The 24822-nt window shown below is 40.2% G+C and overlaps 1 protein-coding gene across 9 annotated transcripts in view; it reads right to left on the bottom strand.

Annotated features, from left to right (window-relative positions):
• MCTP2 (multiple C2 and transmembrane domain containing 2) overlaps positions 1-24822 on the bottom strand; it is a 309598-nt gene that overhangs the window by 117356 nt on the left and 167420 nt on the right. For all 9 annotated transcript variants that reach the window (XM_023727886.1, XM_023727885.1, XM_004372665.3 and 6 more), the window contains 2 exons: positions 11902-12004; positions 10216-10318 (listed from right to left, as the gene is read on the bottom strand). In XM_023727886.1, coding sequence (XP_023583654.1) covers positions 10216-10318; positions 11902-12004 — 206 coding nt within the window. The remainder of the gene's footprint in view (positions 1-10215; positions 10319-11901; positions 12005-24822) is intronic.

Genomic DNA, 24822 nt, shown 5'->3' on the forward strand with positions numbered 1-24822 from the left:
AGTCAAGAAAGGTGTGTGTCAGGGTTGTATCCTTTCACCATACCTATTCAATCTGTATGCTGAGCAAATAATCTGAGAAGCTGGACTATATGAAGAAGAAAGAGGCATCACAATTAGAGGAAGACTCATTAACACCCTGTGATATGCAGATGACACAACCTTGCTTGCTGGAAGTGAAGAGGACTTGAAGCATTTACTGATGAAGATCAGAGATCACAGCCTTCAGTATGGATTACACCTCAACATAAAGAAAACAAAAATCCTCACAAATGGACCAATAAGCAACATCATGATAAATGGAGAAAAGATTGAAATTGTTAAGGATTTCATTTTGCTTGGATCTATAATCAATGCCCATGGAAGCAGCAGTCAAGAAATAAAGCGATGCATTACATTGAGTAAATCTGCTGCAAAGGACCTCTTCAAAGTGTTAAAAAGCAAAGATGTCACTTTAAGGACTAAGGTGCCCCTGACCCAAGCTATAGTGTTTTCAATAGCCTCAGAAAAATGTGAAATCTGGACAATGAATATGGAAGACCAATGAAAAATTGATGCCTTTGAATTATGGTGTCAGTGAAGAATACTGAATATACCATGGACTGCCAGAAAAATGAAAAAATCTGTCTTGGAAGAAGTACACCCAGAATGCTCATTAGAAGCAAGGATGGTGAGACTTTGTCTCACATACTTTGGACATATTGTCAGGAGGGACCAGTCCCTGGAGAAGGATATCATGTTTGGTAAAGTAGAGGGTCTGCAAAAAAAGAGGAAGACCTTCAACTAGATGGACTGACACAGTGGCTGCAATGATGGGCTCAAGCATAACAAGAACTGTGAGGTGGCACAGGAAGGGGCAGTGTTTCCTTCTGTTGTACATAGCATCGCTATGAGTCAGAACCAATTCGATTGCTCCTAACAACAACAATCAAGTCAACTCAATTCATGGAGACACAATGTGTGCCAGAGTAGAACTGTGCTCCATAGGGTTTTCAGTGGCTGATTTTTCAGAAGTAGATCACAAAGTCTTTCATCTGAGGTGCCTCTGGGTGGACTCGCATCTTCAACATTTTAGTTAGCAGCCAAGTGTGTTAACCATTTGCACTACCCAGGGGACTCAGTAGACTCATTGAAATCTCCTAACAATCCTATGCAGTAGGTACTATTGTTATCTTCATTTTAAAAATGAAGGAAATAGAGGGAATGTCTCCTGTGTTTTAACAGTAAGTCTGATGTTTATAATGTTCCTGACATATTGTTCATCGTGTTAAGGATGTGATCCTCAATTACTAACTTAAATAATGTTTATTCATAATCAAGAATTGGTGTTGAATTATATCGTGTCTTTCCCACATCTATTGAGATTATCATTTTGTTTTGTTTTCTATTCCCTTCTTCAATACATCAAATGATATAAATGACACAATTAGATTTCCTAATGGAATACCTTAATGGTATTCCAGGAGTGGTATATAATTTCTTTTTATTAAATCTGTGGTTTTCATATCAGAGTTATTCTAGTCTCAGGGAATAAATTCATAAGTTTTCCATTTTGATTCATGTTCCTATAAAGAATTGCTGGTGTCTTTAAGATTTGAAATAAACTACTCATAAAACAATTTGGACCTATTATTTTCATATTTGGGGAGGGGGTGGATATATTTCTCAGATCGTTCTATAATTAATCATTTTTACTAAACAGTGCATTCAATATCAGATAATCCAAGTTCTAATTATACTTTTTATGATAATGTTCTTTGCTGTTCTATCCATTCATTTCTCCAGAAATAGAACAGCATTACCTTTATAGTTAATTTGGGGAGAATCAATATCTTTACAATACTCACGTTTTCCCATGGTATGTTTTATTTATTAAAGTATTCTTTCATATTCCTCAGTAAAGTTTGGTTGTGTGCTTCATAGATATTCCCTACATTTAATTATTTCTGCATTCTTAATATTATCCATCTTTTCTCATTTTTTGGTTAGCCTTGTTTATTTCGCTGGTATTTTGAAATGAAAACATGGATTTACCAAATCTACTGTTTTCATATATTCTATGTTATTGCTCTCTGCTTTTATCTTTCTCATTTTCTTCATTTTATGTTTCTTTTAGTTCCTTTTGTTGAGATGTTTAATTGATTTTCAACCTCCCCTGTTTAATGGTAAAACCATTCAAGGTAAGAATTTCCTCTGAATAATACTTTTGGCCCCATCCATAAGGTTTTATGTATAGTATTTTATTGTCATTTTTGAAACAGCCTTTAATTGTACTTTTGGTATCTACATTAGCTACTTGGCTCTTTTTTTTTTCCTTCTCCAAGTGGTTTTCTATTTGGTTGAATTTTTGTTATTAATTTCTATGTTCATAGTACCAGGATCATGGTACAATTTCTGCCTTTTTGGAATCCACTGAGGCATACTGAATCCATAAAAAAAAAAAAACAAAAACCTGTTGCTATTGAGTCGATTCTAACTCATAGTGACCCTATGGGACAGAGTAGAATTGCCCCACATTGTTTCCAAGGAGCAGCTGGTGGATTCGAACTTCTGACCTTTTCGTTAGCAGCCAAGCTCTTAACCACTGCACCACCAGAGCTCCACTGGACCTACAGCATGATCAATATTTGAAATTGTTAAATGGGAATTTGGACAAAATATTTTGTAATTTTGTTTGTGTGTGTGTATATCCACACAGACATTAGATTAAGCTTATTAATTATTCTCTGAAGTTTGAAAGCTATCACTTAGTATGCACAAAAATCAACTGAGATCTTATCAAAAAGGAGATCCCAGGGTCTCTTCCCAGAAATTTAGTAATGACAGAATGGTGTGTTGGAATCTTCACTATTAACAAAGCCTTCATGGAATTTTCAACCATTTGAGCCTTCAAGAAGTGTGACAACCCAGACCTATTTATTTTTTGCTGATGTTATTTTTGGAGCTGGATAGAAAATATATATTATTTTGTGATTCTAATTCTTTTATTTTTTTCTTGTATTTCAAATATTTCAACATCTATATATTTCTATGGTAAATTATTCACATAAAAGTTTACGCTTGTTCTAACCTTATTGATAACTACATCTTTTTTTTAACCTATAAAATGACCTTCTTTGCCATGTTTCTGACTTATCTTTTGTTTATAGTTATATGTTATATTGTTGTTATCCATTTTTGTGTTACTATGTTTTAGGTGTCTCAAAGAGGCAATAGTTAGATTTTACTCTGACTCAGTGTGAGAGGTTTTCCATTTAAAAGAGTTCCACCCATTCAACATTTACCATCATGTATGATAGGCTCGGTTTGATACTTGCCATCTTATTATGGGGAATTTTGGGGGCCTCGCTCATCATTTCTCTTTATCTCCTAGGCTGTCTGTCCTAACCAAGTATCATCCACACCATATACTGCAGACAGTTCATGAAAATTCCAGCATGTTAAAGACACCCCTTCCCAGTTTCAAGAGCCAATGGAGAAATTTGCCTTATTTTACCTTCCTCTATTGATATCAATGGATATGTTGGGCCAGGAATAGGGGCAGAGGAAAGTGGTATATACATATAATGGACTATTACTCTGCCATAAAGAGAAGTAAAGTCCTGATACATGCTACAACATGGATGAACCTTCAAAGCATTAAACTGAGTGAAATAAATCAGTCACAAAAGGACAAACATTATATGATCCCATTTACATGAAATATCTAGAAGAGGCAAATGTATGGAGACTGAAGTTTATTAGTAGTTACCAGGGGTGAAAGGGAGGGAGAAGAGGGAATCATTGCTTACGGGCACGGAGGGTCTGCTAAGGGTGACCGAAAAACTTGGAAATGGATAGTGGTGATGGCTATGCATCATGATGAACATAATTAATGTCCATGAATTATACATGGAGAAAATGTTAAAATGGCAAATGTTTCGTTATATATATACATGCGCACCACAATTAAACAAAAATTGCCATGTTAGCTCTGTATTGGGATTCCAGTCTTGTTATGAAATAATCTCTCACATGACTCATCCCTCTCTCCTTCTCACTCCCCAGGGCTCCAAGTTCTCACACAGGACCGCTGACCAAATTCCAGGCCCTGGATAACCAAACCTTGACAACATGATACGGTATATTTTTTATAAATTTGGCTATGTGCCCATAAACATTCATGCAAATTAATAATTGATTCATTTATTCATTTTAAGGGCCCAGAGTTCAGCATTGACCTAAAAGACTGTGATTGTGTTTGTCCGTTACAATGTACAAAGCCCAGGGCTTGCCATCTCAGGTGAAACTTGGACCAGTTCTTAACTGGAAATGCAAATGAAGATTTGCATGGGCATTTATTTGGTATAAGCAATTACAGAAAATTTATCCCATAAAACTAATTAAGTGAAACTATTACTGGTTGTCATGGATTGAATTATTTCCCTCCAAACATGTGTGTATCAATTTGGCTGGGCCATGATTCCCAGTATTGTGGTTGTCCTCCATTTTGTGATTGTAATTTTATGTTAAAGAAGATTAGGGCGGGATTGTAACATCCTTACTAAGGTCATATCCCTGATCCAATGTAAAGGGAGTTTCCCTGGGGTGTGGGCTGTGCTACTTTTTATCTCTTAAGAGATAAAAAGGAAAGGGAAGCAAGCAGAGATGGGGGACCTCATACCACCAAGAAAGCAGTGCCAGGAGCAGAGCACAGCCTTTGAACCCGGGGTCCCCACGTGGGGAAGCTCCTAGTCTGAGGGAAGATTGATGAGAAGGCCGACGGAGACACAAAGCCTTTCCCTGGAGGCGACGTCCTGAATTTGGACTTCCAGCCTACTAGATTGTGAGAAAATACATTTATCTTTGTTAAAGCCATCCACTTGTGGTATTTCTGTTATAGCAGCACTAGCTGACTAAGACACTGGTGCAGGTAGTTATTGGGCACATGGAGTCACTGAGAACATCAGGGCTCCGCAGCAACTTTGTACAAGCCTGGGTTCCTGATGACACATACTTGTGTATGTTGACACGGCTTGCACAAGAGGACCTACATTTTTTTCAAAACGTCCATCCTCATTAAACTGCAGATGAGTTCTTCTCTGAGATTGGGAATATCAAAAAATCAGTGGTTTTCCAATTTTATAGATTAAATCACTAAAGCTGATTATCAAAATCTTCCTGAACTGGCCCATTAGATAATTTGGAGAGGGTAACACTATGCCTGAATGAAAAGAAATGACATAGAAGGGAAGAATCTAGCTTGATTTTCTGGATGGACTTAGGATCACTTAATTGAGGACGGTAATATGAAATAAATCTATTGAATCAGCTAGTTCGTAGGAGAAAACATCTTCTACCTCAGTGGTTTTCAAATTCTAAAATGTGTTTTTTTTTTTAAGACGTATGTTTTGTTCCATTACTGATTGGAGAAGCCATGTGAAAAATGGCAAAATTAGAAGTCTTCAGATTCGAATGCATTCCAATTGTAATTTTCTCTTTTTAATGAGTATATGGTTTAAAAGTTGTGCATACATATATAATCATTAAAAAAAAAAAACAAGTGTTTATTTTAAAAATAAACAGAGACAAAAATCAAATATATGGAAGGATGGCTCACTTGTCTGAATTCTGATAGATATCTAAGTATATATGTACATGCTTAAAACAATTCATCACAACTAACAGGCACACAGCACATTCACCTTGATTAAAAAGATATAGTTAATTCAGAAGAACAGGTTCTGTTTAGCAGGTTTTGTTTAGCAGACTTAAATGCACTTCGCACATTAACATTTTGAGTGAGATTAAAAGTTAAAGTATACTCTGTGCTTTAAACTTAGACGTTTAAAAATGTGGTTTGCACTTCTCTAAAAGTGTAAATCAAACTTTAGTTTATGACTTAAGGAAATATAATCTCACAAATATTATTCCCACTCCTCTCTAAGAAATACAATTTTTGTTTTTAAATGTAAAAAATCTTCTTAAATACTCTTACATATCCTACAGAAATAATAGTGAAGCACCAATGGATCCAGTTTTATGATTCTTTCTCCTATAAAAAACAGAAAAATAAACCCTTTTCTTAGGAGGCATACAATCTAAAATCTAAGGGTTTTCTCTTTGATGCTGATCTCTGGGAGTTTCAACCAATTCCTCCAGGAGGAGTCTTCTTCCTATTTTGCTTCACACTTTTTTTTTTTTCTTTAACAGTTTTCATGGAGTTGACTCCAACTGTATGCACCATCAGGGACTCTTGCTTCACATTTAACAAAACTTTTCCCAGAGAAAGGCATTGATATCTCCTTCCCCAGGACAAAAGCCTCAGGGACTCCCACACTGATAGAACAAACCCCAAACTCTCTCAAACCCTTCATGACTTGTCCTTGGCCCTCCACCTCCAGCCTCCCTGCTCACCCTGAGGTCCAGGCACCCAACCTCTCCTTGATCCAGGAAAGTGGCCTTTCTCTCTGCCTCTTCTCCTCCACTCAAGCTTTGTCCATCACCTGTCATTCTCTGTCTCAGCCCTCTGACGATATCAAAATCTTAAACACCTCCCTGACATAGCTCAAATGCCCTATCTCCTAAAGTCTTCCTAAAGTGAAATCTGTCTCCCCTGCCTCCCTTTGTCTTGTCCCTTTTGTCTGACCCTTGATATTTCAGGCCTGTGTGGGCTCATTCCACAGGTATCTCCTCAACAAGATATGCAACTCTGCAACTCTGTATCCTGCCCATCCACACCCTACCACGCTTAGCACAGTTGAGGCACAAAACAGATTCTTGATGATTGCTTTTTAAATGATATTTATTTACTAGGTACTTATTAGGTAGTTTAACAACAATAGAAGTTCAGGTTCTGATGTCAGTACCTAAGGTCAACCCCTGCCTCTATTACTCACCAGTTATAGGATCCAGAGCAAGTTCCAGAACCTTTTTGTACCTGTTTCCACATTTTCAAATGGGCATAATAATAAAACATGCCTTACTAGATTGTTATAGAATTGATGATTTAACATATGCTAGAGGGCATAGCACAGAGCTTGCTAGTAAAGCATCATTCAGTAGATGTTAACTAAAGAAAAAACATCTGGACCTAAATAAATAGCTCTTAACACATACCCTCTAAACCTCAAGCTAGAATTATCTGAAAATGGAAGGATAAATAAAATAACTACAACCTATCATTCAACTGTTATAGTATCTACACAGCAGGGAGGCAGAGTGAAAGTTTGGGGTGGGGTGTATGTTTCAGGTGGACCTTAGATTGTCCAGAAGAGTCCACAAAGATCCACTGCAAGAGTTGATCATTTTCCCGATTTACTGGCCAAAAAGAATCAGAAACAAATCAGAATCGAGACAGCCACACTAAACAATGGCAGCTGACATACCTCAGCACAATGTTCCTCAGGTTCCCAAAACCCCGAATAGGGGACTATGGCTGCAGCCCCTGCTGTCTTTACAAGGTAGAGACCTTTCTGATCCAAGAGACTTATTTCTGGGGTTCAGAACCCTTTTATATTACAAATAAATGATGTAAACCAAATCAAACACTCCCTGTCTTGAAACTTCCCAGTGGTTCCCCATCTCCCATTAAGAATAAGGCAAAGTCCTTCAGACTTTTAGAATCTCAAAGTCCTTCATGGAACTCTCCTGGCTCCACCCCATCGCCAGTTCCTTTCTTGTTCCGCCACCACCACTAGTTAGGGTTGAATCGATTCCGACTCATGGTGACCCCGATATATGTCGGCGTAGAATTGTGCTCCATAGGTTTCCAGTGGCTGATTTTTTGGGAACAGATCACCAGGACTTTCTTCTGTGGTATCTTTTGGTGGACTTGAACCTCCAACCTTTGGGTTAGCAGTCTAGCATGCCGATCATTTGCACCACCCCCTTGCTATTCTCCCACTTGGCCCACACCATTCCATCCCCACTGGCCTCCCTGCTTTTCTGGAACTCAACAGTCAAGGTCCTGCCTCAGAGCCTTTGACAATGAAGATTTCCTGCCTGGATGTGTTTCCCCAAATATCCACACGGCTCTCTCGCTCACCTCCTTGCGTTTTCACTCAAATGCCCCCTAGTCAATGAGGCCCTCCCTGGACACACTATGGAAACCTGCACCCTGTTGCACATATTCCTGTTGCCTCCTTTCCCTGCTTTATTTTTCTCCATGGCACTTTTCACCATGAACTGCATATTGCATTTATTGGACTTGCATATTGTGTCCTGCAAACATAATAGAAGCTCCAGGAGAGGAGAGGGGCTCACTAAGGTCAATGTTAGAGCGTTATCACCGAAAACGGGGCCTGGCACAGAGCAGACGCTGGATAAATATCTGTTGAATAAATGAATGGACAAATCATGGGGCAGCTTACCATAAACCTGAAAAAAGATAAGGTGTGGGGGCTGCTTGCAGTTAATCTGGGTCTGTCACAAATCATTCTGCCTTGTATTCTGAAGGATATGTCTTGAAAAATGTGTTAATTTAGCTCAGTGGTCCTCCACTGATAGTGACTTTGCCCCACACAGGATATCTGGAAATGCCTGGAGACGTTTCCAATCGTCTTCAAAGTGGTGGAGGATGGGGGTGGTTGCTACTGCCATTAATGGGTAAGAGGTCAAGGATTCTGATAAACATCGAACATTCTACAAAGCACAGGAGAACCCCCCACGACAGAGAATTTGTCCCAAAATGTCAATAGAGTCAAGACTGAGAAACCCCGATTTAGCTGGAGGTGATTTCTTATATCTAACTCAACAGCACATAGACGTCATACATTACGGAGAAGGAAGCAAGGAAGGAAGGCGCACTGTTGTGATACAGAAAGACAAAATACACAGAACTTTTATACACAAAGCAGAAAGAGGTTTTAAAAAGAATCAAGTAGTGTTCACCCAGCAAGGAATAAAATACGCTACCAAAGGGTTTATCTATAAAAACAAGATGAGAAATGTCAGAGAGAGAGAGAGAAAGAGGAGGGGCGGAATTGCAAAGAATAAACTTTGCTTCTGGTCTCTTCAGCCTTCTCAAAAAGTGAGCCCCACATTTCTGTTATGTGTATTCTCTCAGGAATAACTGACAACACTGTAATAAAAAAAAAAAAAGAGGGAAATCCCGAATTGCCACGTCCTCTCTGAGAGCCTGCGCCCCAGCTGACGGCTTGGAGCATTTGGCAGGAGCCAGCTCAATGAGGGAGCAGATGCTCCAGCCACTCTCTTGGAGCAGTATCAGGGATATGAGAACTTGGGGAGAAATTAACAGAGCGATCAACAACAGCAAAAGAGATATTAAGAGGTGTAGCGTTTCCCCTTCTGTAAACATCATGTGAGCCGGACTAATGTCATGGTGAAATTATGGACTGCTCCATCCATGAAAATGCCCTAATAGCTTTGGAAAAATATGTCTTTGGGAGGAAATATGTAAAGCCTCATTGGCTGACAAGGGACATAATGACTCCACAATGAATTTTATTAATAGTTGGATAAAAAACTGAAATTCTCTCTTCTAGAAGCATACGTTTGGTATAAACATTGGTGTCCAATTAACGGGCACATTTCCACCTCAGATTTCCGGCTTTTCTCATCTAAAGGCATTATTTGACACTTTCTTCGCTGAAGTAGAGTAGGTATTTTTTACATTCAGCTTCTCTTAGGTGACTGTGTGCGTTAGCTTATACTGGATGTGGAAACATCTTTCTCTCTCAAAGGGAGGCGCACTGCTTCCTTGCGCAAAGAGTTTTTTGAGGCTGAAGGCAAACATGACTACTAAAAAAGATAAATAGAACTTTTAGGGAAACGGTCTTTAGTAGTACCGAGAACAAACGTACAGTTACAAGTAATTAATCCTTGAAGAAACACGCAGCAAGGAGATATAAAGAAATACATGTTGTGTTTCTCATTAACAAACGGAAAATCAGTCATAAATATTTATATGTATTCCTTGAAACCAAATAGAAACTTCCATATTAAGATGGAAAGGCTAATAGTGAAAGGAAGGACTAGCCACCATGTCTGGTTGGTTAAATCAATACCAGACCAACACACAGAGAAAATTATGTGATTTAATATATGAAACTACTGCACATCCTGGATAAAGATAAGAAATAAAACAGCTGCTTCCTGCAATAGCTAGGAGGATTTTTTTTTTTCCTGTAGACTGACAAAGATAAAGCAATTCTAGATCTTAGCAACTTGTCAACTGTAAAATGACTCACAAATTGCTTATTCACAAAGGTAACTTACAGACAGCAAGGGGATGGCAACTTTTCCAAGAAAATCAGGGGGTTTATCTCCATCTTCATCAAACACTGTCACTTCCAAAACATCATGGATATCTTTAATGGGACTGAAACAAGAAACACATTGTGTATTATATACAAAAACACACAAATGAAGTCTGTTCCACGAAGGTCTGAAAACACTGTTTCACTAATTAAGTCGGTATGTCCTTAGAGTATAAAACTACCATTTAATTAAATTCCAAAAATTAAATCAAATTGACTGTATTCCCAGACCTTCCATCATAGAAGATTTAAACATCCATATGAAAAAAAAAAAGGCAACTTTTTTTACTGACATTTTCCATGTACACATGCACTCAAGGTAGGGCTGTTAACGAAACACGAAAAGAGAAAGGGAGGTGGAATGAGGAGGGCATAAAGAAAGCAATTGCAAAGTAGCTTCCAAATGAGAATAGTAAAAACAGTTTTTACTTTGAATTAATGAAGAATTCCCTTTAAATAAAAAAGTGGTCAAAATCACTATTTGGTGTGAACTACCTAGAAAGCCTTGTATTACTGAAACATAAAATACTAAAAAATCCCATGCATATTTGGAAACATGTTTTATATTGATCAGAAGCCAGACATCAGCTACAATGAAAAATGGTGTCGTGGTCATTGGCAAGGTGTTGGGCAAACAAGAAACTCTTGCCATTGGCAATTTGCAAATCTGCTTCGCAAAGCAAAAGCAATTCTCACAGAGTCTTGAAATTTTCTACACATATCATTAAACCCATTCAAAGTGAACTTGATTCTCTCATTGATAATCTGGGAGCATTTCTTCAGTTTTGTGGTGAGAATATACCCTGTGTCACCCAAATTCAAAGCAGGGCCTTCTCTAGATGGTCAGGTGACTCAGAATCTAAAACAAACTTTTTTTTTTTTTAAATAGTTGCCATCAAGTTGATCCTAACTCATGGAGACCCCAGATGTGTCAGAGTAGAACTATGCTTTATAGGGTTTCAGTGATGCATTTTCTGAAAGTAGATTGCCAGGTCTTTTTCTGAGGCACCTCTGGGTGGACAAGAACTTCCAACCTTTTGGTTAGCAGCTGAGTGGGTTAATAATTTGTACCACCCAGGGACTCCAAAAGCAAGCAAGGAAATATAAACCCAGCCTCCTAGATGCCTGAATTTGAAAGAGTGGGCAGAGCATCATTAAGGAGCAGGTCACTCAGATAAGCTAGAGTACCAGGACCTTTGGGAGTCTGAGGAGTCACAGATAATCTGTATTTTCCGAAAGACTCTGGAAGAATACATGCTTTTGGGCATTAAAATAATGTTATAACATATACGCTTGAACTTAAGGCTGGTCTCCATTTGTAACTTTCCCTAACCCGGGAATGAATTAGCTTGGATATATGGCGGTCTCCATATGCTCACAGGTTAATTTAGCCACTAAAGGATCTTTATGAAGGCCTCCTGTAACACTCCCTTGCAGTTCAGAATGGTCTCTTCTATTATTAACACTGCACTCTATAAAAGGATAAAAGGTTTTCAGAAGAAGAAAACAATACAATTCACTCTTTGCACATAAAATAGTGGACAGAAAATTCCACTCTAGAGTACAGCCTGTGCCAGACATATCAGGGATAATTGCTCTCTAAGTTAAAGCTGCCCCTCAATGGTCCAGAGGCTAAAGCACTTACAATGTAAAAACTTTGTTCCACTCAGGGTTGAGGTTCTTGTAAACGGTATGTGTCTGAAGTCGATCATTGCCTAGCTCCAACAAGCAAAAGGGATCGCTCTTCCCTGCAAAGAGAACACAGACATGGGTCAATGACAAATGAGCTTCCAAAGGGTCAGAGGCAGTGTGAACACAAGTTGTGGCACTTTTGCAACAATAACACTGTGCTTGCTGAAATAGTGAAGGTGAGGACTCGTCTTCCAGAGAGCCCTGTGGATGTATGAATTTGGGAGAGGGGTGGAGCCTGCAAGCGTTAGAAAGTTAGCCCACCTAAATTTCTGACTGATACACGACCAGAGATGCAGCCCTGAAAGCCAGTGACCTCACGCAGATTTCACAGGACTGGGTATCAGTTTGGCACATGAGAGAGAGTTCACTTCTGTGTTTTGTGTTGAAAATGAAGCTCATTTATTTCCTTCTTAACTTTTCTCTAAGTCAAACTTACAGACATATGGATAAACGTCCTCCTATAACTAGAACCACCTGCTGTTGCCGTTGACTTCAACTCATGGCAACCATGTGTCAGAATAGAACTCTGCTCCATCGGGCTTTCAATGGCAGATTTTTGGAAGCAGACAGCCAGGGCTTTCTTCCAAGGCACCTCTGGGTAGACTCAAACTGCCAAACTTCTGGGTAGTAACTGGGCGCTTAACTATTCGCATCACCCAGGACCTCCTCTGTATCTAGAAGACTATGGTAATAGGCTTCCATGCAACTGCGGAAAAAGTGTAAGAGTAGCTATTTAGAAACTATGTTCCTAAATATTTGATACATTATGAGAACAGACAAGTTACAGCAGTGGTGCTCGTAAACATGAAAAGTATGATTCAGTAAATTAAGGCCAGAATTGTTAATTTAAAAAAAAAATGGAGCTTGTTCCTTCTCCCATCTCACCTCTTCCTTTCTTTTTCCACTCAAAAAAACCAAATCAAACCCATTGCTATCGAGGCAATTCCAACTCATAATAACCCTATATATAGGACAGAGTAGGACTGCCCCACAGGGTTTAGAAGGCTGTAACCTTTACAGAAGCAGACTGCCACATCTTTCGTCGGCAGAGTGGCTGGTGGGTTTGAACTGCTGACTTTTTGGTTGGCAGCTAAGCACTTAACCACTGCACCCCCAGGGCTCCACTCACAAACTAAAAAAAAAAAGAAACCAGGCAAGAAAATCCACAACACAAAGCTGGACCAGAGATGTACCAGGTAAAATTCTCTTCCCTTGGTTGAGTCCAGCAGAGGGATCCAGAATTTGAACTGTCAGGGAAAAAATCAATGGCTCTATAATGTCCATACGACATTAACACATTGCCTGACTCTGCAGCACACAGGCACTTTGCAGAGCAGGGTGGACCAAATTAATTGGGGGCATAAGGACAGACACTCTCTGACCAAATGGCCAAAGGATCTCAGGGCAGGGCCTAATGCAGAGAGTGCTCCAGCCTCTTGACCTTTTGGCCTACCATCCAGGTCACTGAACCTACAGCTAATCCACTTAATACCCTGGAGCTCTGAGGTGCTACACATCAATAGAGGGGCTGACATGAGCAGGAGCCTCCATAAAGATGATACTTTTAAAGAAGAAAATCAGACGCCTGGTTAAGGGTTAGTACTAAACAGGATATTGCATTCACCTCACTAGTGGTCTGGACTCTTAGCTGCCAGGACAAGGGCTTTAAGTCCATGCTATTATCCCAGTTACTGGTAGACTACGACCCAGCCGTGGATAAACGAATGAGTTAGGGTTGTCAACTGTGAACTGTGGCCATGGTCTCTATCTAAATTAAGGAGAACAGGAATTTATTAAAATCCTATCAAGCAGGTCTCAGAATCAATGCAAAGGCAGGGGAGTCAGGCTTAAAAAGCACTAGAAACTAAAAAATGACTTAGGAATACTTAGGCACAGCCAAATATCCCACCCCAGGAAAAGTCTGGTGTGGACTCTGTTCTCCTGGAGCTCCAGGCACCCTGTTCCTGGACCCTGAGTCTTGCTGCCTCCAATATGAATTCTCCTCCACTCCTGCTTCTTTCCCACACTGGACGCAGATGCAAAGGACTCAAAAGCAGCATCTGATTGCTCCTGCTTAGCAAGGACCCCCACCCTAACTGCCAGAGCACAGAAAGGAAGTACTAGCTTTTCAGCTTCTATGGTTGCAAGTGAGTTCTGACCAACTTCTCCAAAACATACAGTGGGGAACACTTGAAACATAGTCAAGGCTTCAGATGCTGGGCAGCCAACACCGAATCAACAGCAACAACAATAGAAACCTATCTGATGGACGTTTAGGTTGTTTCCACCTTTTGGCTATGAATGGATGGGTAAAATGTGGCATATACGTACAATGGAATGTTATTCAGTCATAAAGAGAAATGAAGTCCTAATACAGGCTACAGCATGGATGTATCGTGAAATCATTATGCTGAGTGAAATAAGCCAGTCACAAGAGGATAAATACTGTGTGATCTCACTTATATGAAATATCTGGAAAAGGCACGCGTATAGAGACCAACATTTATTAGTGGTTACCAGGGGTAGAAGGAGCCCTGGTGGCACAGTGGCGATGGACTGCTAACCGAAAGGTTGGCAGTTCGAAACCAGCAGCGGCTGCACAGGATAAAGACGTGGCAGTCTGCTTTTGCAGAGATTTACAACCTTGGAAACCCTACGGGGTCGCTATGAGTTGGAATCGACTCCACAGCAGTGGGTTTGGTTTTGGTGGGTTGCACCAGGGGTGAGAGGGAGAGGGAACAAAAGGGAGACTCATGGCTTCTATTATTCACTGAGCTTCTATTAAGGTGATGGAAAAATTTGGAAACAAATAATTATAACGGTTGAACAGCATGGCAAACAAAACTAATGTTACTGAATTGTACATGTGAAGAATGTTGAAAAGGCAAACTATTTGTTGCATATATATTTACCACATTAAAAAAAAAATCTGAATCTGTAAAAGCCTTCTGCTTATTTGAAGACATTTTTATCCTGGGAATGTATGGAGGGGGGACAATAACAGCCTGCCAACACAGAAGAACATATTTCCTCTTCAACAACCGTGAACATGAAAGAGAACACACGCCCCCAGCTGAGCATGCAGGTATAGCGAGCTCCAAGCTGAAGCAGCTACTTAACAGTTTGTCAAACTATTAGTAGGTGTCAGCGCTGCTCTTCCCAAGACACCAACACGACATCCCATCAGCACTTGCTCAGGGGAAGCCGTCTGACACTTTTAATGAAAGCGCTGGGGATACTCCACAGCAGGGCAGAGAAGCGGCCTGGTCCTGTTGAGGCACAGGTGGGTATGTGCTGGCTCCTGCACTCCTTGGCAGGCACACACTCAGCTGTCCCAGCTAATGAGGAACAGCTTCCCTCCAGAAACTGGGAACCTCAGTTATATGTCTCCAAGGAGCACACTGTACCAACTCTCTGAAGATAATTCAGTCAAAGCTCATTAAAATGCTACATTTATTAATATTTCAATATAAACAGGCTAGGGGAAGAAGAAGAAACAAAGACATTAAAACATTTATGGTATAATTGATGTGCGCTTTATGGATCCATTTCTTTCCTTTAAAAGGTTCCATATATATACAGACTTATGAAAAAAAATAATATTTTTTGAGATAAAAATTACCTCTTATAATGAAATCTGCCATAAAAAAAAAAAAATATCTAAATGATACCCAACGGGACACAGAGAACAGCACCAGGCAGACTGACACGTATATGTTTGGTCTGTACTTTCTGTCTTTGATCCACATATTTTACAGGTAAAAGGGCTAGATAATCTCCCCTTAGACCCAGCTGCCATGTAACCTCGACAGTGATTGCATCGTTGGCAATTCATTTGTATTGTTTTAACAACTTGCACTCAACAGCTTTCCTTATTTTTCAATACCACTATAAAGTTCATTCATATTCCTTGAATGACAAGTAAGGATATTTCATTTCAATATTTTTACCTTTATATCAGTTACAGTAGTTGAATGGCAAGTAATGAATGTATTTTAGGGATCATATGATTCATTTGACAATTATTTATTAAGCACCCACTCCTCTGTTCCTAGCACTGAATCAGGCAGAGATATACAAAGACCACCAAGTCATTCCCTTCAAGGAACTCTCATAATCTCCGTTATTCTGTAAATGTTACTTTTTTAGTGAAAGCTTTCCTCATGCTCACCCCCATAGTAGACTGAGTTGCCTCCGTCTCTTTTCTATCACATATTGTCCTTTACTCGTTGTTGCTGAGTCGACTCCAATTCATGGTGACCCCATATGTGTCAGAGTAGAACTGTGCTCCATAGGGTTTTCAATGGTTGATTTTGCAGAAGTAGATCACCAAAGTTTTCTTCCAAGGCACCTCTGGGTGGACTCAAACCACTAAGTTTTGGTTAGCAGCTGAGTATGTTAACTGTTTGTACCGCCCAGTAACTCCACATTGTCCTTAATATGTTAATATTCTACATTTGTAAATTTGTTACATATTTAGCCAGTATGTGTATTTCATTTAAGACACTCAATGAGGTACAACCAACATACGCATATCGCTACTTCCTCTATGAAGAGTACAGTGCCATGGCCTGGAAAATAGGGCAACAGGGACATTCCTGGCTCCCAGTGATGGGTGCTGGCTAGAGGGAAACATGTTCCTCCCATCCAGCACATACTACTCTACACGAGACTGTGTGTCACCCAGATTCTCATTTAATTCTCACACCAACCCAATGAGGTGGGGACTGGGTGCCATTTTGCAGATGAGGAAACTAAAATTCAGAGAGATTTAATTTGGTTGGGAAAAGTCCAGATTTCATAGTGGAGGTGAATCTTCAGCAAGGCGTGGCTAGCAGAAATGAGTGAGTCCTTCTGGAGGAGATGGGGGCAGAATCTGAACTTTAAATTTATTAGGAATATAAATATAAATAATATAAACATAAATATATATGGCAATCTGGAAATATGAGATGAGAGTAGACAGATGCAGAGGCTGGCTGGAAGCCTTGAAGGCCATGGTCAGTAGTTTACATCTCATTTGATTTCATTTTACTCTGATTTCATTTTACTCATCCAGCAGTCAGGACCCACCATAATATAAGGGGCAAGGTTGGAAGAAAGAATATCTAAAGGAAGAAAATTCCTGAAGCTAAGTGTGAAGCACTACAGCTCAGATGCTGGGAAGATGGGAGGACAACAGAACCATGCCAGACTAAATATCCTAAAACTCTGCCTTCATGCCTTGTTTCCAACCATTTGTTTATAACATTTACTTACTGTTGCATAATTGAGCAAATTCTAATTGTTCATCCAGAATGCTATATTCTCCATCAACATACCCCACAAAATCCATCTTGACCTATCCTCCCCTCCATTCACAAACCTTTTAGCAAGGTTGGGGTACCTTTCCTCCACCCGTGACCTCACTAGACTGCCCCATCCTACCCAACACACAAGGACAGGGCTTATCCATGTTTCATGCTTTGTGTGTATAATTCCTCCCCCTGCAATGCTTTCCCAACACCCTCTCCTTTCCAAATACAAATGCCTACTAACCTCCGAGGCCCAATTCAAGACATGTTTTCTTCGTGGAACATTCTTCTGTCACCTTAGGCCCCAGGGAGCACCTTAACTCCTAGGATAATTGGTTTGAGTATGATGCGCCTGCTCATTCGTCCAACAAGTATTTGATACAATGTGGAAAGCATTGTGCTAGTAGCTCAGAGTAATTTGAAAAGAGTAAAAGGTGATGTCTCTTCTTTCTGGGCCTAAATTTTCCTGTATGTCCTGCCTCTCCAAGGGGTTCATGGGCTTCTCTAGGACAACAAATGGCCTCTGCAACGTTAAGTAGGCAAGGACCCACTGACTTCCCTGTGACAAATGCCCAGAAGTAGGTGCTGTTGTTAGGTGTCATCAAGTCAATTTCAACTTGTGGCGACCCCATGTGACAGAGTAGGGCTGCACCATAGGGTTTTCTAAGCTGCAGTCTTTACAGGAACAGATTACCAGGTCTTTCTCCTACAGAGCCACTGGGTCTGTTCAAACTGCCAGCCTTTCGGTTAGCAGCCAATCAGTTGACTATTGTACCACCAAGCCCCTTGGAGAGTGGATTAGGCCTGCTTTACATGCACAAGGTCCACATCCTGCTGAAGTCAAGTCTATATTAGGACTATGAGAACAGCTAAGGAAGAGCAGGTCTTAATTTTGTTGAAATGTTTTACTAAATTTCTGATATTCTAATGTTCTAATACTGAATACACTGCCAGAAGAACGAACAAATCAGTCTTAGGAAAAATACAACCAGAATGCTCCTTAGAAGCGAGAATGCTTATTTTGGACACATCATCAGGAATGACCAATTGCTAGAAAAAGACATGTCCGGTAAAGTAGAGGGTCAGTGAAAATGAGGGAAACCCTCAACGCAACAGACTGACACGTGAAGATGGCGCCTGACCGCGCAAGGGGGCCTCTGATGGGAGAGGAGGTGGGTGCTTTAGGTGGGACTGGATTAGGCAGGAATTTATAAGTCACATGGAAGAATTTGGGAAACTATTTAAGTAGGGGAGTAACATGATCTAATATGAACTTATTCTGGCGGCGATCTGGAGCAAGCGTTTTGAGGGAGCGAGAGCGGTGATGGGAGATGTTATGCCGGTTCAGTAAGGGACGGTGGCTATGGAAGGAACTACAGGTGACAGGGGAGTGAAGTTAGCGGAAAGAAAACCTTTCATGTCACCAGTTCTTGTTCTTCCTGTATGTGTTGCTGTCGTTGTTGTTAGTTGCCATCAGGTGGGCCCCCATCAGCGGCCCCCTTGCTCTCTGCTCTGTCTCACTTGCTTTCTCGCAGGCCCTGGAGAAGCCCTGCATGTTCCTCAACCACGCTGTTCCCTTATTTTAAAACGTCGTCTCCCATCTGTGCTGGGCTAGCTCCTCAAAACTGACGTCTCAGACAAAACATCACTTCTTGGAGAAATACCAGTTAGTTGTCCATTAATCTTAGCACCCTGTTCTTGACCTGGGCAGTATAACTGCAATTAGACAGCTACTGATTGAATTAATTACTAATGTGAGGGCAGAGACCAATTCCTCCCCTCTCCCCCCACCATATTACTAGGGCCATGCACAGTAGAGATATATTTGCTGAATAAATTAAGGTGTTGCTAAGCACTCAGAACCCTTCCAGTATGATTGCAGTAATTCCTTTACCAATTCACGAAACAACACAGATGAACTGAATCCATTCACTCTCATGGTGCCATTAATTCGTTTTTGTTAGCTGCTTTTGAATTAGCCCCATACCCATGATTGGTTGTGATCCATAGGGTTTTCACTAGCTGATTTTTGGAAATAGTTTCCCAGGTCTTTCTTCCTAGTCCGTTTTAATCTAGAAGCTCCACTGAAACCTGTTCATCATCACAGCAACACACAAGCCTCCCCTGACAGACAAGTGCTGGCTGTGCATGAGGTGCCTTGGCTGGGAATTGAACCACAGTCTCCCTCAAGTAAGGCAAGAATTCTACCACTGAATCACTACCACGCCTGCCAGTAAGTTACAAAATGCTATATCTCCCATATACCCCTAAACTTCACATTGATTAAGTCTATTTTCTTTGATAGACAGTTAAAGCAGATAGCCTGTCAAAGGCCAACTTAAACAATTTTTGATATGTTTTAAAAAAGTAAGTTTGTCTTGATTTGGGTTCAGTTATCCACGAGGTTGTTATGTAAATTAAGACCATTCAATTGCTATTGATGAGCCTTCTGGAAATTGTCATTGAGGCATCCTTTGAAAATAGGGCATTCCTAAGAAGAGAGGAATTACTATGGATACAGCTTCAAGAGTCAAATCATGAAAACAAACCAGAAAATGGGCCTGTGGTTTATCATTCCCGGTGAACAATAACTACAGGACTATCTCACTTCTGACACAAACAATCTTATGTTGCAAAACAACAAAAATAAAAACAACAAAGCAAACTTAGAGCCATTGTTATAATTTACAGAAACTACTAAACATTTAACATTGTAGCATATGGCAGGAACCTACTCTATAATGTGGGGTTTAAATATAGTATTTTGGTCACTAATTACTGAAAAGAGCACTTTTATGCACAGCAAAGAATTGATAAGACCGCAAAGGAATTTTACATTGGTAAAACGATGAATCAGAAAATCGAAAAGTAAAATACAGGTACTAAACTAATTTAGTTTAATTTCCCTATCATGACGCATTTTTTTTTTCTTCACTTTCAGCAGAGACTGGAAATGGAAAGGGAGCCCTGGTGGCCCCGTGGTTAAGTGCTCGGCTGCTAACCGAAAGGTTGGCGTTTTGAACCCACCAGCAGATTCCTGGGAGAAAAAGACCTGGTGATCTGCTCCCATGAAGATTACAACCTTGGAAACCCCATGGGGCAGTTCCGCTTTGCCCTAAAGGGTCACTGTGAGTAGGAATTGACTCAACGGCACAGAACAACAACAGAAATAGAAATAATTCCAAGCATCCTATAGTGGTAAATGTAGAGTTTTAAAAGTGGTTGAAGAGTTAAAACTGATTAGCAATGCTTATATTTCCATCTTATCTAAAACTAGGGACCTTATAAACAAACTATCAGGAAGACAATAATTTGTGAAATTTCCAACATCAACTTGTTGCCGTTGTTGTTAGCTGTTCTCAAGCCAACTCTGACTCAAGGCAACCCCATGTGTGCAGAGTAGAACAGCACCATAGGGTTTTCAAGGCTGTGACCTTTCAGAAGCAGATTGCCAGGCCTGTCTTTGAAGGCACCTCTGGTGGGTTTAAACCTCCAACCTTTCAGATGGTAGTCAAATGCCTAACCATTTGACCATCCTGGGATTCCTCATACCAGCTACCTCCCAATAAAATAAACTTAATAAAGAATGAATATAAGCATTTATTGAGTATATAATATGTATCAGACACATTCATTTAGATTTTAATTTAACCCTCAAAATACCCATGAGGAACCTGTACAAGGAAAGGTCATGGAAGCCCCATAGATACATCCAAACTCCTTGAGGGACTGAATTGCTGGGCGGAGGGCTGTGGGGACCATGGTCTCGGGGAACATCTAGCTCAATTGGCATGACACAGCTTATAAAGACAGTGCTCTACATTCTACCTTGGTGAGTAGTGTCTGGGGTCTTAAAAGCCTGTGAGCAGCTATCTAAGATACTCCACTGGTCTCATCCCCTCGGGAGCAAGGGGGAATGAAGAGAACAGGATACAAGGAAAAGATTAGTCCGAAGGACTAATGGACCACAGCTACCAAGGCCTCCACCGGACTCAGTCCAGTACAGCTAGACTGTGCCCGGCTACCACCACTGACTGCTCTGACCAGGATCACAACAGAGGGTTCTGGACAGAGCTGGAGAAGGATGTAGAGCATAATTCTAACTCACAAAAAAAAGACCAGATTTACTGGCCTAAAGGAGACTGGAGAAACCTCGAGAGTATGGCCCCCAGACACCCTTTTAGCTCAGTGGTGAAGATACCTCTGAGGTTCACTGTTCAGCCTGGGAGTGGACAGCCCCGTAAAACCAAATGAGACTAACGAGGTACAGGAGTCCAGTGACAAGGGCCAGAAGGCAGAAGGGGACAAGGAAGCTGGTGATAGGGAACCCAAGGTTGAGTAAGGATATTGTTGATGTGTTGTGAGATTGTTAACCATTGTCATAGGGCAACATTTGTAGTAACTGTTAAATGAGAAACTGTTTTGTTCTGTAAGCCTTCATCTTAAGTGAGAATAACAGCACAATTGGAAGAGCGTAGTCAATGTCACTGAACTGTGTATGTAGAAATTTTTGAAATGGTGTATCTTTGGCTATGTGTATTTTCACCAAAAAAAAAAAAAAAAAAGTTGAGAATTTAGAGGGTTAATATGTTGTCGGGTTGTTAACCATTGTCATAAAACAATATGTGTACTACTGTTTCATGAGAAACTATTTGTTCTGTAAGCCTTCACAATAAAAAAAAAAAAAAATACCCATGAGGAAGTGGAGACTTCGAGTGGACACAGGCCAGTATGTCTTAGAACCAAGATTTACACATGGGTCTCTACTTTTAAATCCATATCTCTGTACTATACTATAACATGCAAGATTAAAATGAGAGTCAGCTATCGTAAAAATAAATGGCAAAAAAGGGGGACTGATTGTCATCTTCAATAGATAAATCATTGGACTGAAGTTGATTTATTTATGGCACAAATCTGGGTAAAAGGAAAGGGCTCACGTACTTCTCAAACGAATGGAATGGATGAATGATTCCCCCACAGTAATAGAAGTGCCAACCTGTGTGTGGAACAGATCAAGAGTTCCTTCTAATGGCACAGCCAAGGAAGCAGTGAATTTGAAATGGTCCTTCTGATTTTGAGCAAGGTTCTCTTCCACTTCAATGACACATGCCACCCCCTACATCTGGTATTCTGCAACAGAGGATGCGGGAGAAGGAAGACAGAAGCCCTCTCTTGCTGATCATAAGCAACCCACGGGTGTGACTGATATATAAAGAAAAAAATCCACACCCAATGCCATCGAGTCGATTCCGACTCATAGTGACCCTATAGGACAGAGTAGAACTGCCCCACGGGGTTTCCAAAGAGTGGCTGGTGGGTACAGGTACAAACTGTCAACCTTTTGGTTAGCAGCCGAGCTCTTAACCATTGTGCCACCAGGGCTCCGCCTGGTATATAGCAGGTGCTTGATGAATATCTGTGGAAGACAACTGAATCAACCACCATATGGACTCTCCTTAAGTTCAGAAAAACATTAAAAAAAAAAAAAAAAAGTTGGGGAAACCAAACTGAGATCCCTGGAAAGAAGCAGGGGGCTCTGGATTCAAATATATCTTTGTTTCCTGGATCAGAAACTATTACAGCCCCTAACATCCTTATTTGTTAAACAAGCCTATGTCATACTAATCTGCATTTCTTCTTGTCTTAAAATGTGTTCCATTTACCAATCCTCTGATAGATATTTTGAGATTATATTAATTTGGTAGTTGTCTCATGTATTGACACTGGAAGTAGAGAAGGATCCAAGAGACTACCTTGACACCAAGATGTCAAGAGGATCCAGATCCATTTGGAAATTGTTGCCCTTGATGTGTGGTTTTTATATGGCAGAAAGTGCCAAAAATTCTCAAGGATGAGATAAAATTCCCTGTGAGACCCCTGGCAGACAAGTTATCACCAAGTTGTGAGCAAAGATGGCATTGCCAGTTCTGCTCCTCCCTTGCCTCCTGATAATTCCCCAGCATCTCATCATAAGATAGAGGTTATTAGAATGATGAGAACATGAAAAATTTAGATGCAATCGTGCTACAAAGATAAAGTACATTGAGACATATTGTGTTGTATTGCATTGCACTGTATTGTATTATACCATACCACACCACACCACAACACTCCACATTATATTGTATTATACTATACTGTATTATATTACGGAGCCCTGGTGGTGCAGTGGTTAAGAGCTATGGCTGCTAACCAAAAGGTTGGCAGTTAGACTCCAACAGCTGCTCCTTGGAAACCCTACGAGGCAGTTCTACTCTGTCCTGTAGAGTCACTACGAGTCGGAATTGACTCGACGGCAATGGGTGTATTATATTACATTATATTATATATTCTTTCTCTACTATTAGCATGAGGATTTATAAGTTTCTGTCTCCCCTATTGTATACCAGGAATCTTACGGGGCAGGGGATCCTGGTAGTGGTAATGGAACGAGAGTGGAGGAATAAAGGAGAGGGAAACTGAAGAATAAATGCTCTCACCATTGGAGGAATTCCCTTTAGAGGGAAGGGAGTAACTAAGACTTATTTTTAAAAATAAAATGAATAAAGAGAAAGATTAATTAACAGGGAAGGAAGTATGATACGAGTTGATTCTAAGGAAAGAAGGCCAGGGTTATTAACTAGGTGCTGAATTTTGGCTAATGCATTCTGCACATGGTGGCCATGATATTTTCAGTACTGATCTGTTGGGTTATCCCCTACACGCTGCATTTCCACAGCTTCCCCCACAATATTCTAACAATTATAATACAGCCATCCAGAACAATTCTCTCTACAGGTGATGAGCACAGTAAGATAGTTTCCTACTCTTCATGGGCTGATCTCTCTCAATAGCTCAGATAAGCATTGCTATTAGTACCGGAATCTGAGAACTGAAATGTGTGTTGCTGCTGTTTTTTTAATTGTCTACTTTATTACCGTTTTCTTGTTTATGAGTAAACTCTGCATTTTCTTTCAGCAGTACTGATTCATAAATATGGTGTGCCCATGGGCAAAGTAGAAAATTTGGCACCATTCTTTGACTCAGCTTCTATTGTGGGTAAGGATTCTAACCTACTAATAATTTCTCAGCTGTCCAGAACAAAATATCACTCTCTCTCATTTCATAATTAGAATGGGGGCTATTTTCTTTTTAAAACACCTGAGTTTTAAGACTAACAGCAGCTGAGTGAAGTAGGTTGGCCTCATTAAACATTACACACAGCTATGTTCACCTTGAGTCTCAAAGCACAATTTATCATTTCTTTCATGAGTCAAGGCTGTGGCCTGGTTGACTCCCAGAATAATGACATCACTGGATAATCTATTACTTAAAGAGAATTTCAGTTTATGTTAGGCACAAGGAGTTTGTGAGGGGAACTCTTTAAAAAATATCTGACAGACTCTTCTATTCAGATAACTGCTTGTGGCTATTCACATTTAATGTTGGCTGTAGAACTGAGAACACTAAAATATCTTTCACCAATTTGGGAGAGACAGGTTGTAAGAGAAGATAGATTACTTCAGATTCTTACCAAAAAAAAAAAAAAAAAGTTTCATCTCATATACAAATATCAGAAACTCATAAAAAATATGAAA

The sequence above is a fragment of the Trichechus manatus genome, unplaced genomic scaffold (genome assembly GCF_000243295.1).
Source record: "Trichechus manatus latirostris isolate Lorelei unplaced genomic scaffold, TriManLat1.0 scaffold00019, whole genome shotgun sequence".
In the NCBI taxonomy this organism is placed as follows: domain Eukaryota; kingdom Metazoa; phylum Chordata; class Mammalia; order Sirenia; family Trichechidae; genus Trichechus; species Trichechus manatus.